General features: G+C 39.5%; 1 protein-coding gene across 5 annotated transcripts in view; it reads left to right on the top strand.

Annotated features, from left to right (window-relative positions):
* The window catches only part of PHF3 (PHD finger protein 3), a 78,313-nt gene that overhangs the window by 18,990 nt on the left and 41,695 nt on the right, over positions 1-17,628 (top strand). Inside the window, exons 2-5 of one of the 5 annotated variants that reach the window (XM_014523399.2) lie at positions 1,292-1,447; positions 1,670-1,742; positions 2,023-2,184; positions 6,510-8,307. In XM_014523399.2, coding sequence (XP_014378885.1) covers positions 2,043-2,184; positions 6,510-8,307 — 1,940 coding nt within the window. In that variant the 5' untranslated portion in view covers positions 1,292-1,447; positions 1,670-1,742; positions 2,023-2,042. The remainder of the gene's footprint in view (positions 1-1,291; positions 1,448-1,669; positions 1,743-2,022; positions 2,185-6,509; positions 8,308-17,628) is intronic. The other 4 variants (XM_014523400.2, XM_014523401.2, XM_006031112.2 and 1 more) reach the window with 4 other exon arrangements.

Genomic DNA, 17,628 nt, shown 5'->3' with positions numbered 1-17,628 from the left:
AAAGAGGACTGGAAGGTGTTGCTGTTGTCATTGAATCCATTTCTAATGCTAATTTTACCTGTTACCTGTAAAAAAATTAAAAAATAAATAAATGGGGGGGGATGTGCGTGCATGTGTTCATGCATATATATATATATAGATATATATAATATTGTGTGTGTGTGTGTGTGTGTGTGTGTGTGTATATACATGAAAATGTCTAGGTGTGTAGTAATAGTGTAGACTTATTTGTATAATAATTCCAATGCGTACAGCTGGCGTTATCGGTCTTTTATTACAGGTGTGTTGAAAAAACCCAAACTAATTATCTTTAAATGAAGACAGTTAGAATGTATATAGGTCTAGGGTTTTAGAATGGAAAGCTGATAGTGGTTTGCAGAAAGATGTTCCATCAATCTGAAGCCTAAAATGTAGTAGCAAAAAACGAATTGGTTACTTGTAAATTTCTTAACAATCACTGAAAGTGAGTCGCTGTCAGTTCTGGAAATTCTTAAGGTAGCTTTTGATTATTGTCTGCTCCCCATTGTTCAGAATGAAGTTTAAATCTAAATTTGAATGGTAAGCTTTTCCAGGGCCATTTCCAGATTTTTGGTTTACACTAGAGATTTTCAAACTGGTGATCTGTGCAAAATTGGGACATCTGTGTGTGGTCCATTGGTCCAGTAAAATTGGGAACCACTTGTTTACATTGTACTAAGGATAGTTCTCCTCAAGGCTCTTTAAAAACTGTTTAACTAAGCTGGTTTATTGTTTAACTAACTGGTTTACTGTTTAAACCAGTTTTAGCTTTTTATGGTAGAATTATTAAGGATGGGACTGTTCCTTTGGCTATATCAGAAACTTGAAGTTTATTCTTTTATATTTATACTTTAAGAGGATACTCAATGCTACATGATTCTTCACAGATTTTGTAAGTTTTCCTGTCATTAATATTGCCAAGAGAAAAAAATGGAGTTAAAAAAGAACAGGAGTTGACAAATTTTTTTGATGAGACAGTCTAAAAATTCTAAGGTTGATTTTTAAGTCTCATTAATGATTTCTTGTTCCAATTTCCTAGACAAATGCATTGCTTTATAATTGTTATTTTCTATAACAAAGCAGTTGTCAGAAATTTTTGGGGACCATGTTTCTGTTGCACAGTTTAGTCTGTCTTGAAATTATTTAGATAGCCTTACATTGTTTGGGCAGCCATATCAGTTGTCTGGTTTTGTGCTGTATTTTTCAACTCCTGCGTGTTTTACAAAGTCGCTTGGGTACTTGGCTTCAATCTCACAGATTTCGCATCCCACAGGGACCAGGATTCATTAATCACACATAGGATCTTGGGATAGGAGAGGCTACCCTTGCAGAACCATACTTAGAGAAAGTGAGGAGAATGGCCGGTGCAGTGGCTTGACTGCCTCTTAGGAAACCTATTTTCAGGAGCAACCTCTGGGATCCTTCTCAGGTTAGTGGGAGATAGGAATATGACAAAAATTTTGTTGTCAGTCACTGGCTGGAAGAATAGTGCATACTGCACTCAGTAATATTCTGAATTGCAGATGCAGGTATGTAGCATGCTTGGGATTTACAATTTAAAAACCTTGTCCTACACTAAAAATGAGACTTAAACTTTCTGCATTTTGGGATCAGCTCTTTCTACTGTTCACCTTTCTTCAATTTTTCATAGGTGGGAAGGGACAGTGAGGGACAGCTGATCCTCTAAGGCTGGGGACCTTCCTGTGGCAAAAGTCATTAAAAATGTGAGTCACTGAAAAGCAACAATGACTTTTTGACAAGGACCATCTACAGAAATTTTAAACTTTGGGTGATAGCTTCTTCTACGCTGAAACTGCTTCACATGGGGAATTTTCTGTCTTGCACTTCCTTATTTTAGCTTTTGTTTGTGCTCAAATTATACATTTTATTTTTATTTGGCCTTCCCCTTCTTTCGTCCCTGCCTTCTTCACAATCTCTTATAACCCAAACATTTTTAGATACTTTTAAGTTTTAGGCTCTTTTTTTGCTTTTGTTATTTTTCAGTTATTGGTCTTGATGATATTATGGATGAAGAAGGGGTTAAAGAACGTGGTAATGATACCATTGATGAAGATGAGCTAATTTTACCTAACAGGAATTTGAGGAAACGGTTGGAAGAAACTTCAGTGAGATCACCAAGAAAGTCACCACGTTTAATGGCACAAGGTGATAATTCAGATAATATTCAAATTTGCACATTGTAGGGATATTTGTTTACAATTTCAGTCTCTTTTTAAACTTTAGGTAAATGTTAACTAGTATGACATATAATAAAAATCCTCGAACTGGAACTATTTTACAGCATTAATGTTGTAAATATTTAATGATTTTATAAAAATTAGAAATGAACAATTGGTGACAGCCTGTAATCTCCCAGTAACTTGGTTATTCAGATTATTTTATTGAAGAAAGTGATATTGGGATTAATTTGACCCAAGTTAGGCAGTCAGAAAAATACAGCCTCTAGAATTGTGAAATACTCATTAGTAGAATTATTTTGAATATTCAAACAGTATTGAAGGTAAAATATTGACTTCATTGGAGTTTTCAGACCAATTTGGTGTAAATATTTCTTCATTGAAGTACTAAAAAATTGTGCAGAGTTTGTTTTTCTCCTGTAAAACCATTAAGTGACTTGGTGTTAGAGCTCTTAAAGAGAGTCATAGTTGAGGCAACTAAAGTCTGAGTTTCATTTTTAAACTGTCCGTGAGATTAGCAAAGGCATGTTCAACAGTAGATTAAAATAATTTTTCATAACTTGGTTTAATAGCCAGTCAGGATAGCAGAGGTCTTTATGTTCAGTCTTTATGATGCATTTTTTTCTTTGTTGGGTTTTTTTTTTGTTATAGAATTTTAAATTAGGTTATCATGTTAATAATTTGAATTTGTAGAAGTCTTTCACCCAAAGATCTTAGATTTCAACATAGTTTACAGGCACTAAGGTGTGGACAGACATAATGCTTAGAGCATTCTAAATACACTTCCAACCCCAAGAGTCTACATGTACTGGCCACTTAAGAGCAGTTTAAAATCCCTGGATCGTTCCAAAAGCACACTGGGGAATTCAAATACTATTTTGAGCTAGTCATCCGTGAACCAGTTCATTGTTATGTGCCACTGCTTTCCAACACTTTCTCTGCAAACTATTTAATCAGTTCCACCTTCCTGCTATGGACCCTGTAGCTGTGGGGTCCCAGGTTCATTTGGGGTGGGGGTGGGACTGCGGGGATTTCCAGGTGCTGGTGGTGGGGTGTGGAGGGAGCTTTGTGACCCTGTTGTGATGATTGAGGGGTTGTTCCTGTAACCGTAAACGCCTGTTGATTTCTGGGTATTGGGGGGGATTAACAGGGCCATTGCACAGTGGGCACTTAATAGAACAGAATGACTGTCAATTCGATGCTCAGTGAGAAGTGAATTAGCCCACTAATTGTTGGTTGCCATCTGTGCTGCATTTTTGCAGCCAGCCCTGCCCCACAGGTTCTACCCTGCATGTGCGCATCTCTATGAAATTGCTGCCAATGCAAGGTACTCGACCAGAGTTCTAGGGAAAGTCCCTTTAAAGCTACAGTGTGAGACAGAGACTGAGAAGTCTCAAAGCAATCAGTACCTGGAATGAAGAAGCAGGCCCCATCCCCTCCCCCACCCCCCGCTAACTGCTCCCTCCCACCTCCACACATGCATACCTGGTCAACCCCACTCTGGATACCACCACCCAGAGGTTGGTAGTATGAAAGCAAGTAGAGACATGGACTAGACATGCAGGGAAATTGAGGCATGGGCCGTGGGTTGGGTGGGGAAAGCAGCAGTGACAGCTGAGAAGCAGAGGGTAAAAAGTCCTTCCCAAAAACCAGAGCAGGGGTTGGAAAATTTGGAGAGTTCTTGGGGTCCCCTGGTGCCCCCACTGCTCTAGGGACCATGAGCAGGGGGCTACACAGCTCCCTCAGCACCTGGCCATCCTTCCAGTCCAACTCTCCAGCTCAAATGAACCTGGGGTCTGCAGCTGCAGGGTGGTGAAATTTGACAGATGGTTTTCAGGGCAGGGTTGAAAAGCTGTGGAGTTTCTGGGGAAGGGGGCAGAGCACCCAGTCCCCCAGGAGCCTCAGTTAGGGGGCCATATGGCACCACTAAGCACCTATCTTCCCTTCCACTAACACCCTCTGCCCCAACTGAGCTTTGGATCCCACTGCCTAGGGTCTGTAGCAGGGAGGTGAAATTTAGAAAATGCTTTCCAGTGCAGATGTCATAAAAATTAGTTTGGAGGATGGGGGGACAGGATGATGTAGAGCATGCCATCCCCAGGTACCACAAGCAAGGGCCCTATAGCCCTTTACCTTCTGGCAGTCTTTCCGTCCACCACCATGCTCCTGCCCCAAATGAGGCTGGGGCCTTGCTGAGTGGGGTCCATTTCCTGTTAAGGGTCCAGGCTCTTCCCTCCCATATAGACCTGTGCATCTGGTGAACCACACTTATTTTGGTAAATAATTAGTGTTCTTTACTAACCTCAATCAGTTTTTTTGTGCTCCCCCTTTTCAAAAGCATTTAGATAAAAATTGAAATTGGGGATAATCATATATCATTGTCTTTCTTGATGTCTAGCCAATCCAGGCTTTCTTCGCTTCAAAGGGAATCCTAGGGAAACTCTGGGCACTGACCCCTAGGAGCCATCATGTTCTACGTATTCTGCCGTTCTGTGGTGGTGTTTCACTAGCAGTGCAATCCCTAAAAGATGTCAGTTTGGTTTGTGTGGACACTTCTGTCCAGAGGCGGTTATAAACTGGTTCCCAACCAGAGACATTCTTGAAATGGTTCAAGCGTTATGTCTGTCGGCACCCTATTAATCTTCCTAGTGTCTCTGTCAGGTAGCTATTTGCTTTAGTAATTTTTTTCTCTTACATTTACATATTTTGGAAGGAAAGATATACTATTGGGAAGCCAAATAGTTAAAAGTTGTAAGTTAAATGAGAAACTTGGCTACAATCTGGGAGAGCCTTTTTTTGCTTGGAGTACTAAAATACTTTGTTTCTCAACTTGTAAAGGTATTGGAGTTCATATTAGCTGTTTAGAGGATGTTGAACAGAATGGGTGTTTATAAAGATGTCAGATTTCATATTTTAAGAATCCCCCAAATGTATGGAAGTTTAACTGCCTATTATGTGGGGTTTGTACTGATGTATTTTTTGTATGTTGCTTATTTCATGTAGAAGATAAGACAGCAATTAAGAAATGGCCTACCTATCTCAGGTGTTGTAGTGTTTAAAGCTGTTTTGGTTTCTCATTTGCTACCCAGAACTTGCATGGCCATTACAATGTGCAATCTTAATATCTGATTTCAAATAGTGTCAATGGGAAATAGGAAGGCAAACTGGTGGTTTTAAATTTTAGATGACCTTTTTGAGATCAGTAACTAGATGAAGAAATAGCGTCTTGGTGTTTAACGAGCCAAATGTTGAGTTACCGTATTTACCCGAATCCAAAAATTACTTCAGATTTAAGATGACCTCCCAGTAATTAAATTCTAAATGTGGAGAATTTATAATTTGTTATAACTTTCCTCATACAGAATCTAATTTTGGAGGGTTGTTAAAATTTGTGTTCCTCCCTTCCCCCACTGCAGCGGGGCAAGCAGCAGCAGTGGGCAGGTGGTGAAGGGCCAGTGGTGATTGAGTTAAGTGTCTTGACCCCTGCCCCTTGTTGTCTGTTCCCCACCACCACCATTTACCCCACTAGTGCCTGCTCCCCCCACCCCTGGTGCTTGCATGCTCCATGTCTGTCCCACCCCTTGTGGTGCCTGTCCTTGCCACCTGCCTCCCTCAGCGGTGCCTATGTGCTTTCCTCCCCCCCTCCAGTCCCTTACCACCTGCCTCCCTCTGTGATGCCTGCATCCCCTAGCACCTGTTCCCTTCACCATTTGCCTCCCCTGCTGGCTGTCTGTTGATGCTTACCTTCTCATCACATTTTTGGTTCTGGCTGGGGCCCTGCTCTGGCTTAGAGTACATGCTGGCTCTAGCCCCCACCCAGATGTGCAGCAGCAGGTCTTGAGGGTGGCAACCCTACCTTGGAGCCAGGGCCAGAGATGCTGCTACTGCCACTGCCCTGCCTTTGCTGCCTAACTCGTTGGGGGCTGGAGACAGCATATGGGCTGTGCTCTGTCCTTAGTGGGGGTAGGATGGTAAGCAGCAGCATGGGGGAGCAGCATTGCTGCGATGGGTTGGTAAGCAGCATCAGAAGGGGGAGGCAGGGAGCAGAGGCTGCTGTGGGCATGTTGTGGCTGGTGGGGGAAGTTCTGACTCCTGGATCAGGGTCAGAGTTGTGTCCCCCCTCCCCCGCTTATACTTGGATCAGAGACGAGGACCTTTTTCCCCCCTATGTTGAAAGGGGGAAAAACCTTGTCATGGATGCAATTAAATATGGTACTTCTGCTGTAATCTAGTTTTATTTTTGCAAAAAGAGGACTGAAGCATAGCTAAGAGATTTTCTTTTTCCTTTAATAGAACCAGTGCGAAGTTTGCGGCAAAGCACTATAGCCAAGCGTTCAAACATTGCACCTCTTGCTAATACCAAGAAAACAGCTGTAAAATGTGGATCTGCTCAAAAGGGAGGACTGAAGCCACAAGACAAAGGTCAAACTAAAGAGGCAGAAGTTGATACACCACTAAAGCTAGAACATTCTAAAGAGATTAGGCGTAGTGGTAGACGATCTGGACAGTCAGAGACATCAGCTTCTCCACATAGTTCAGAATGGTCCACTTGTCATGAAAAGATGGATGAAGTAAAACCTGAAGCTGCCAAGCAGGAAAAAGTGGATGAAACATCCCGTGACCTAAGTGGTTCTCATTTTTTGGACAATTGTTCTTCTTCTGAAGAAACAAAGAGCAAACCGGAAAGTATTAATACTGAATCTGGGAACGCTGGACCAGGTTTTTCAACCTCTGCAAATAATAAAGGTGATAAAGTTAAAAATGAAATAAATGAAACTAAGGATGATAAGGCGGTTTCTGAAACCTCTTCTGAAAAAGTAACTGAATACAAAGCGGAGGAAGTGGAGGGAAAAAATAAAGAAAAGGACCAAAGCAAGATAACTGGAATAGCTGAAGCTCTGTCTGGTACAGTGGCTTGTGTGAATCCAAATGAAATGCATGAGACCCTTTCAATTACAGCCAGCTGTGGAGAGAAGCAGATTGAATGTAGGTTAGGTTCACAAACCGATGTAGAAATTGCTGGTAAAAATGTAATGTCATTAAAAGAATGTAAAACACAGTCTGTAGAAGACCCTAAAGAGACAGACAAAAATATTAATACTAGCAAATACTGGGAAACTACAGAATATCATAAAACAGACTTGAAAAATGAAGATGCTGCTTCTGTTGAGCAGGGAAATAGTGTTACAGAAAGCAGCATTCATGATCATACAAACCAAAATGTACAGCAGCAGATCAGCAATATTAAAGTGGAAAGCCATGAGACATCAAAGATTCAGGATGATAGGAAGTTGATTAACATTTCATCAAAATGTCAAAAAAATATAAAGCCAAAACACAATAAATCTTTGGTACAATCTAAACAGCTTTTGGCTGTAGGAGCTCAACAAAAATCAGTTGCAAGACAAGAAATGCATTCAAAAACGAGAATTGGTACCAACGTTCCAGGTTTTACCACTTCTTTGGTAAGCCTGAAACGGAATGCAGATGAGCCAGCAAGTCACCCAATTAAAATGAGGAAAAAACAAGCTGATAAGGATGCAAAAACACAAAGCTGTGCATCAGGAGTTGCAACAAAGAAGCAGATGCCCACGTTGGTGAAAAAAGTGCCACGAATCCCAAACCTTGTTCAGGTGCAAAAATCATCAACTCACCGAGTGAGTGACAGGTCTCCTACTCATCAGAGTTTTTCAAAAGAAGTCCCTCATGCTGTCTCATCATCTGTGCATTCATTGTCTGGGCATTTGCTACATCTTAACCAGAAACAAGCACAAAAACATCAGCTTGCAACTGCACTTAAAACAAATAGTTCTGTAAAGGAAGAGAGTGAGACAAAAGATCCTACTGGTACAGAACATTTAAAGGAGGATGAAAGAGAAAAACTGAAATTTAAAAAAATTGAGAAGAATCTTCAGCCTCGTCAGAGAAGAAGCAGTAAAAGCCTTTCACTTGATGAACCCCCATTATTCATTCCAGATAACATCTCTACTGTCAAACGGGAAGGCTCAGAACATCTCTCTTCAAGCGAAAGTAAATATGCTTGGGTTCCCAGCAAGCAGTGTGGCTTTTGCAGAAAGCCGCATGGCAACAGGTGTGTGTGGTTTTGTGTATGCCAAGTTATTTGTTTCAATATATCAATATTCACTTTTGTTAATAAGTTTCTGCTGTTCCTTGCATCTTTGGTCAGCTTCCTCAAATCAGACAAAAAAGTGCACAATACCGTCTAATAGAAATTGCTCTCACACTATGAACATCTACCTCTATACTGTCATGCTTTTCCTTCAGATTTTAAAATGAAAGATAAATAGAGAAGAAACTGGCTTAGTCTAAAGGAATTTATCCTAATTATTATTTGAACGTCCTAGTTTATAGGTGTATGCTTCTGTTACACTGTGTTGTTATGGTAGATGCATCTTAAAACTTGAGCTGCTTCTTAGAAAATGTCAAACTAAAACATCTGTGTTCCAGGTAGACTTGTAATATTTGTTTTGCCTAAAAACTGTTTAAAGTAAATGTTTCATGTTAAAGGGTCTGCCATCAGCTTAAGAATTGAACAATTGTCTAAATGTGTTTTTCTTTTATTATACGTAACCAACATGATTATTATAACTAAAAGATGAGAGAGAATATTTTTTCTGGGTTTTTTTCAGATTACTTTATATATTAGTCAATATTCTCATTTCTGTGAGTCCTTCATTCATCAGTGAGGGAGATGAGAACATTTAAAAAAGAAAAGGGAAGAAAAAATAGGAGACACCCACAAAATTATCATAGAACTTTCATACATGTGTATTGTCTAATTATGTTTAACTTTTTTAAAAAATCTGCTTACATCTAAAATTGTGTCCTTCAGTGTGTGTCAACTTTTTTAGACTTGAGAAACCCCTTTTTACACTCAAGGCACCCTTTGAAAAATGCCTGGTTTTAATTCTCACTCATTTCTGATTACAGAAATATAATAGAAATTCTTCTGTGGCAAAGAATTCTTTGTAACAAGTCATTTCTTCTTTGCAACAGGTCAGAATCTTATTAACACTGAATTTCTATTTCAAATCTCTGGGTTGATCTTGTGACTAATATTTGTACATCTAACAGTACTAATATAGCATGGCACCCCAAAGTGCCCTTGAAAAGTTCTCAAGGAACCCCAGGGTGCCATTGACACCCTGGATGAGACCCACTGCTCATTTTCAGCATTTTGTTTGTTGAGTAAAAAAGGTAGCTAATGAGATAGATATAATAGTTCAAGAGTAGGAGCTGGTTTTGCTCTTTTTCAGTTAAATCTCTGCAGGAAAAAAAAAGTTTTTGTTCCTAATTTTAAAAGTAGTTCTGCTTGTCTGCCCTTTGAACTAGAGGGAGCACGAAGAGCTGTCACTACATTTCAGTTAAGTTTCAAACCAGTTTTGATCTGTTCACTTAATATAAATTCATATTACTATTAGTATTCTAAACACACTGTAGAAATTTCCTAATCCAACTGTAATAAGGAACATATAAGTTTGCTAGTGCATATATATTCTTCATTTGTATCTGAGTCCCTCAATTTTTAGAATTTCAAATTCTCTATTCACATGGTTGTGAAGGAAATGTTTATTAGTACAGCAGTTGTAAAATACTTTGTATGAAGAAGATGCAATATATTATACAAATGAAAACTTGAAATACTGAATGTACAATGTATGCTTGGGCAGAATGCCTGGTTGACAGGACACTGTCATTTTAAATTTAAAAAAAAATCCTTGTTGTTAAATGTCTACAGTGCTAATTTTTGTTCAGATAACCATTTTACCATTTGTATCTTCTATTTACTTCATCACTATATTCAATGACCATAGATTCCCAGTTTCTCTTGCTATACTGTCAGGTCCTCATTAGTACTCTGGCATGCTGATGCTGAGATTTGCATATATTTAAGTGGAGTGTTGAAATCCAATCAAACTACTTTACAGAAAACATTATTTGGTAATACTTCTATAAACGTTTGGTTTTGTAAAACATTTCTGATGCAAAATACATGCTTTAGGTCTAAACTGTAAGAATTGAAATGTCTTTCTTTGGGTTTTGGTTTGGTTTGGTGTTTTTGGCTTTTTGTGAATGTAAAAATATTTTTTGTATTTTATGTTTGTACCTTGAGAAACCTTGTTTTATAATTTAAGTGAAGAAGTTCAGTTGTGGATATAGAAATAGACTAGGGTCCAGATCCCATGCTGCCTTTAGGATGTCTAGGTCTTTCCTTCTGCTAGCCTCAGTAGTATATGTCTACTGTTTCGCATTTTCATTTTTTACTGAGTTTCACTGATAAATTACCTGATTTTTTTAAATTGAAGTTACTCAGTTTTTACTGATTTACACATGTTTCTCACACATCCCTGTACCCCCTGGGACCTGTGCAGTGGCGGGAGCCACCATCCCCTCCCTGAACAAGCTGCAGCTCCATCCCCCGCCCCAGTTGGGCAGTACCTGGCGCAGCGGGCTCAGGGGTCCTGGGGGCTCCATCCTGTCTGGCCTTGCAGCACAGCCGAGGCTGGCCCCACCCCGGCCCCCCAGCTCTGGGCCCCCTAGGTGGTGCGGGGCTGGGATTGGGGCCGGTGCAGGGAAGGCAGCCAGGGCCAGTGCTGGGATGGAGGGGGGCGGGTTTCCCCTCCACCTCCCGCCTACCCCCCCCAAATTTTTTTATTTTCTTCAATTTAAACCAGCTTTTTTTCCTTTTCTTCTTTTTATCCCAATTTCAACCCGTTTTTTTTATGTTTGGAAGATATACCCCAAAAAAGTCTCACAATTTTTCTTTGAAACTAAAAACTGAAAATATCTTGACTCAGGAATTTGTCGAGGGTGACTGATAGTTTTCTTGTTTCCTTAGTGAATATACCAGCACCTCCGATCCTGTTTCTCTCTGTGAGGATGCATAATTCTCCCATTTTGGCTGTGGATAATTTCAAAGGGGAGATATCTAGCTGGAACAGGGGTGGGCAAAATACAGCCCGCAAGCCAGATACGGCCCACCTGCCCATTCTGTCTGGCCCACAGGGCCCCTAAAAATTTTAGAAAATTAATATTTATCTGCCCCTGACTGCCTGTCATGCGGCCCTCGATGGCCTGCCAAAACTCAGTATGCGGCCCTTCACCCAAAATAATTGCCCGCCCCCGAGTTGGAATCTATCTCACATAGAGGGGAGCTGTGAAGCTGAATCAGTGTGTGTCAGTTGTAGGCTCTTCACATACATTGCATCTATTGTGCAATTAACTGGTTAATTACACAATAAATTACAAAGTAATTATCACACCAAGGGCACTCTCTTTGACTCCTGCTTAACGCTGAGGCCCCAGGGCACAGTAGCAGTAGATGCCTCTGCTTCCTTTCTTGAACCAGCCTTCAAGGCTGCTTGTTTAAGAAGCCTTCAGCACCTCTTTGTGAAAGCCAGGGTTTAAACATATGCTCAAGTAACATGCTTCATCTGACACGGAGAGATTGGGGAGGGAATTTGTTCAGAAAGCTTCTGGCAGGACTAGCCCATACACAAAAGCACTTTATAAGGTCCCTGAAGAGTTTGAGCCTGCAAGCTACTCCAGACTTAATAGAAATCAACTCCAACAGGCGGTTTCACTGCACTGAGGAATTCACACATGGAAGTTGTGGGTAGCGGCTTCTTTACCATGGGGAGCCCAGCTGACTTCATTTCCAGCACAGCTCAAGAGAGGACTGATGGCCCCTGCCAGCAGGTCTCTAACTCCCTTTGCTGGCAAGCACTGGCAGAGCAAATTCTCAAGATGTTTTTTTTTTCCCTTTTCAATACCTTGTCCTCTGAATGTGAAGCAGGTCACATGGTACAACAGTTTCCATCAAGTGATATTAAACCTGTTGCTTGATGGAAATAACATTTGCCAGGGACATTAGACAGCAGCACTCATTTCAGTAAGAGATGGTGGGTGAGGATTGCCAGCCCATTTTTTCTCAGTATCCTATTTTGGAACTAGCCCCTGAAAATGGGAGACGTGGTTTTTAGATTCTCAGCCACAGAGGGTTTGAGCCCACATTTCTCACTTGCCAGGGAAGTGCCCCAGCCTGTGGTTCTGGGGTGGGCAGGGCAGAAGATGCCTCCATTCCTCCTACTGATGCTGAGACACTGGGTGTAAGGTCATGCAACATTTCCTTCTCTGGCTGCTGCGCAAAAGCTGAAGTGAGGGGAGGGTGGGCAGAGAAAACACCTGAATGGACAACGTGTCTCACCACTTCTTTTTTCATTGGATTACAAGCTCAGTTACTTCCATAATTTTTCTGTATATAAGGAACTGGGGAGTTTGCAGAGTTTATGCACTTCTCAGATGTCATTGAATTACAACTGATTTTAGGTGGAAATAGATGTTTCCTCTGGTTTACCTCTAAGCTTGCACTGTAGCCCAAATGTCGTCAGCAGTCCCTCAATTCGATCTCTACCATGGCTCCTGGATGGGTCCTGAGTCCAATCCTTGAGCCACAGATCTGTCTGCAGAAGTTGCAGGTCTTTCCACAGGGGTGTGTAGGCCATAGGCTAGCATTTCTCTTCTGTTCTTCATTCTCTGTTCTGTGCTTTGAGGGCAAGGCACTTTACCTCAAAATGGGCTGTCACTTGGTTGAGGTTGTGACTCCATTGGAGTTGGTCAACTGCCAGCTCCTCCCAGTTCTTAATATCGACATCTGTTTTTCTGAGGTATGCCTTCAATGTGTCCTTGTAGTGTTTCCTTTGGCTGCCCTGAGATTTCAGATCATTACTAAGGTGAGAGTAGAGCACTTGTTTTGGGAGTTGAGATAGATACCAACGCACAATATCTGGTCCAGCAAAGTTGGCTTGAGGATCACCAGCAGTGTGCAGCCATCCATGCTGGTAATACTATACAGTTCTCTTGGAATAGGTCCTGACAAAAATGGAGACTTACAAGGAAGCTAGATGTCTTTAGCAGTTTTTTAGATGCTGCTTGGAATAAAATTCTGCTTATTAGGTTGGATGTCTAAAAGCTGTGTAAAAGTCATTTAGACATCTTAAAGGAGAAATAAGATCTGGGTTTAGGAGTCTAATCACAAGTGGGGCAAAAAACTGACAAGGTGAAATGAATAGAATTAATTTCTAGTTTGACTTGGATCATTGACTTTATTAAAATCAAATTATCAATATATAAAAGTTACCATGAGTGGGAATACTTTTGGGTAATTAGTGATGAAATAGAAATTCATATATTATGTTTGAACTCTGATTGCGTACTGTTTGTACAGTATTTTAAGCGAGGGATGCCTGTTTTCATTGGGAACTGCAAAATGCTGCATAGAAAAAGTAATATAATTTGAAGATTACCTACCTGTTCACACCAAATAAGCAGAACACCAAAGTTTCCAACCTCTGTTGTTCAGTGGCATGAGCGTTGTGGTGTTAGTCTGATCTTTGGATGGAAGTCCAGATCACAAAAGCTGCTACTATAGTTGATATGTTTGGCAGTTTCGGCAGGAAAACTAAGGTTTGTATAGACATAGAATTGGAATGCTCATTCCCAGAGATGGTCTACAGAGCAGGATTCAGACATGTTGTGTTCCTGTGTCTTGTACTTCCTCTCTTTTTTTGAGGGGAGGGCAGGAATAGCCAGAAGCTCACAAGAAAACCTCTCTTCTCTTCTCTTCTCTTCTCTTCTCTTCTCTTCTTCCCATGCCCCCAAAAGTTAAAACATTTCAGGTCATGTTTTTTAGAACTACTCTTTGCTTTATTTTGCATTTATATGTGGTGTAACAAGCAAATATTTTAATTCTCATCTGAAAACTTTGTGCTGAGAGATTGTATTGATTCCCATTTGAAGTAGGAAAGGAAGCAAAATCCTTTTTAAATATCTTAGAGCATTCATGTTTGTGTGTGTGTGGGGGGGGTTGTGCGTGTGTAGTATTGGAGCAATATTTGAACAGGCTTTGAAAAAACTATACTTATGGAATGCCCTTTTTTTTCATTTTTGTTAAAAATTACAGACTCCAACCCTATTAAGATTGGTTTATTCGCAGAATTGTTTATTTTGTACATCTAACCATACCTTTTGCTCACTTTCCTTGTTTAATCAGCTGTCTAGCCAATTCCCCTCTCATTTGTTAGAATAGATCACAAAGCAAAAGATGAGAAGGAAAACACTGAGAGGAAATATTAAATACAAAAATAAGCAATATACAAAAATAAAATAACGTGGAACCTTGAATTAGAGGAATAATGTGAGCAACAGTTTTTTTTGATGCACAACTAACAAGTTTGGTATGGAGAAGCTTTATATCTAGAATTGAAGCTGCAAAAAAATGTCCATTCTATTAACCAACTTTCATATGGCTTGAAGTCCAAAAACCACCACCATTTTTCTTCCAATAAATGCAAATGTGCTAACATGCTATTCATGCACAACTAAGTTTGCAGGATCAAACACACAAGTCAAGAAATAACTGCTGAGGTCTTTTCTTCACTTGGACATATTCCATGTGTGCAAAGGTCACATTATAATGGCTATAGCCAAGTCCCTCACAAAACTGCTTTTAAACTGGTTATGTAATATTAACAGTTATAGACTTAATTAAAATAGTTGATTAGGCTTCAGAATCCGCCACCGTTTGAAATGATGAGGCCAATTCATTTTTCTTAGGACCAAATGTTATCATTTCCCATACCATACGCAAAACAAGTACATTAAGTACTTTATATGTGGGATATAACACAGTTGGAATGGAGGGGAACATGTCTTTTCCTCTAGTTAAGAGTATGTTCCACAAAAGACTGCAGCAAAGTGAAGCCCATGTGAACTGCTGGGGAGTATTTATTTCTTGTTGGATGTAGTATTGTAAGATTTGCTGACCACTCCCAAGCACCAGGAACTCTTCATGGTTCCTGTGAATGGTCTTCTCTTACACTGATACCTATACAGTGAAACTGAGGCATTGTGCTTTGGATCTACATTATTCATGAATTGGGGGCAGTGTCACCATTTGGTTATAATGCTATTGTTTCAGCCAGCCTGTTGGCTTTATTACATTGATTCTTGTTCAGAGTAGTAACTTTGCAACTTGGTTGATAGAAATTCAATTTTACTTTGTTTTCTAAGTAATAAAAGCTCATGCTCTTCAGAAATTTAAGTTCTTGTTTTGTTGCATTGCTATGCACTCAGTCATTTTCACCAATTTCCTCTTTCACCCCTAACAGATTTTGAGCTGGATTTGTTGTTCTTTGTGTGTGCATGTGTTTTAAGGAGTGCATTGTAGTTGAAATGCATCAGAAGCTTATAACTCTTTGGTTTTCTTGATTTGCCGGAGTTTGCAACTTGAATTCTGTATTAAGGGTTCCCCCTTCACCGACAGTAAGCTATGGTGAGATCCAGTGTATGATCCCACAAGTCTGTGCCTCCTGCCATGCATGTGCAGAATAGGATGAGGAAAGTTTGCATAAAGCCAGATGAAGCATTAGATGCCCACATGGAAGAAATCCTGTTTATGGATTTCTTCTTTGTATATGCATCAAAGGTAAAAGTTCCTTAACATAATTTTCACCTGTGATTAGCTTGGCCTCTGTTTTCTTCACGGCGGAATCCCTGTCCTACAGGCAGATAAGCTCTAATCACATATTAAAGGCATCTGGCAAACTTCATAAGGAAGACTTTGCAGTACCTTTTCTTATTATTTCCTTCAATCTTTTCTTTAATAGAGGAGGGCTTACTAGACCTTTAATACATTTCAATCCATCATTTAATGTGCATTGTGGTTTTGTTTTTGCATGAGGAAAATCTTGATAGAAACCACTATATCATTGGAAAACAAAACCTTGAATTATTTGTTCCTTAATTATTGTTTCTAGTGAATTTTCATTTCCTTTGAATGTATGATTATTTTTTTTGTATCAACTAAGATCTGATCTTGCATTTTATATGTACACATGAACATTGAATCAAGTTTTGGGGGGGTTCTTTGAAGGTGTAGTGATCTATTTGTGTGCAGAATTTGTAGGATCAGAACTTTATTTGGATTTTCCTTCCTTTTACTAATTATGTTTACAAAAATTAAGAGGAATTTAAAAGACTGATAAAATTATAGAGAGAAGCAGCTGGGAATACTGAAATTAAAATTTACTCTTCAAACTTATTCATGACCTCTTCTGTGTAAATAGTTATAACTTCCAACTTTATGATCATATGTCTGTTCTCTAATAGTGTTTTTAATTAATAAAATATCAAGAATTTTCTATCTAGTTAACTTACGGAGTTAGAAGAAAAATAGTTTTCAGATTTTCTCTACTGAATTAAGTTTTTAATTTAAGTTAAATATGTTTTCGAAAGGGCGTTCATTAGTAGCAACTGTCAATCCTCTGGATCATGGTGTACATGTAAGAGGTCTAGTCAGAAACCTGATGAATCTGTTTGTGGCTGGCAAGTCCAATTTGAGAGAGGTACAGCTTGTTAAAAGTTTCACATATCCGTATGTTGTCTAAGTTGAAGTCCAAATTTTCAGCATGCTGCTTTCTTTTTTCTCGCTTGGCTTCAGTCCTCTGGATCAAAGCTACTTCATGCTGAGCTGCACCCAATGCCAGATGTTCCCTCCAGATCAAATGGGATTCTGCATATTCCTCACAGCTTTCTATGTTGATGTTGAATGACTTCATAAAATGTTTGCACATGTTGTGATACCGCTATAGAGTGTGACCCTTTTTTCTAGAGCCATCCTTGAATCTCACTATATTCTCTTGACACGGCTGATCCATCACATTCTTCTTGATAGTGGTTTTAAGTGTGTCATAACTGTGCACTTCATGAGTGTAGCTCTGTTAATGGCATTCATTACTTGGTATAGATAATTTATAACTTTGTGCTTAGATGATATTAGAGAAACAATGTGTATTACCCAACAAAATTTCACTAACATCCATATTCAGAATATTCACTCATATCCATATTCATTATGTAGTTCATTAAGGGAATATCTCTGAGAGGGACTTTCTGATTTTCTTAAGCTGCTGAAGTTTTGACCCTCTAGGGACAAGGAGCAAGATTTAAGGCCCTGGTCTTGCAAACATTTTGAAGCTACTCATGAATATAAGTCTTCAGGACTTATGCCTAAATTCATCAAAACCACAACTGAGAGAAGTAGGACATTTAAGATGTTATGTGATAATGTTAATTAGATTACATAAGATTAATAGATTTAACAAGATATTAGACTTCTATAACTACACTCATAGAAAAAATGTTTGACAAATAGGTTATGACTAGCATAGTTAAAAATTACAGTCTGTAATCACAAGGTGGCAGGGTCACAGTGGTATGGGCATGTTCAAAGTTTTATGAAACCAACCTATGAAACAAATCATTTTTTTGTTTGGTTTTTTCTATTGCCACATATTTTTTTTACTGATGCACAGTGGGCACGTCTACACAA

The sequence above is a fragment of the Alligator sinensis genome, unplaced genomic scaffold (assembly GCF_000455745.1).
Source record: "Alligator sinensis unplaced genomic scaffold, ASM45574v1 scaffold635_1, whole genome shotgun sequence".
In the NCBI taxonomy this organism is placed as follows: Eukaryota; Metazoa; Chordata; order Crocodylia; family Alligatoridae; genus Alligator; species Alligator sinensis.
Note: the sequence above shows the minus strand (reverse complement) of the source record. Positions and strands in the feature narration are given on the sequence as shown.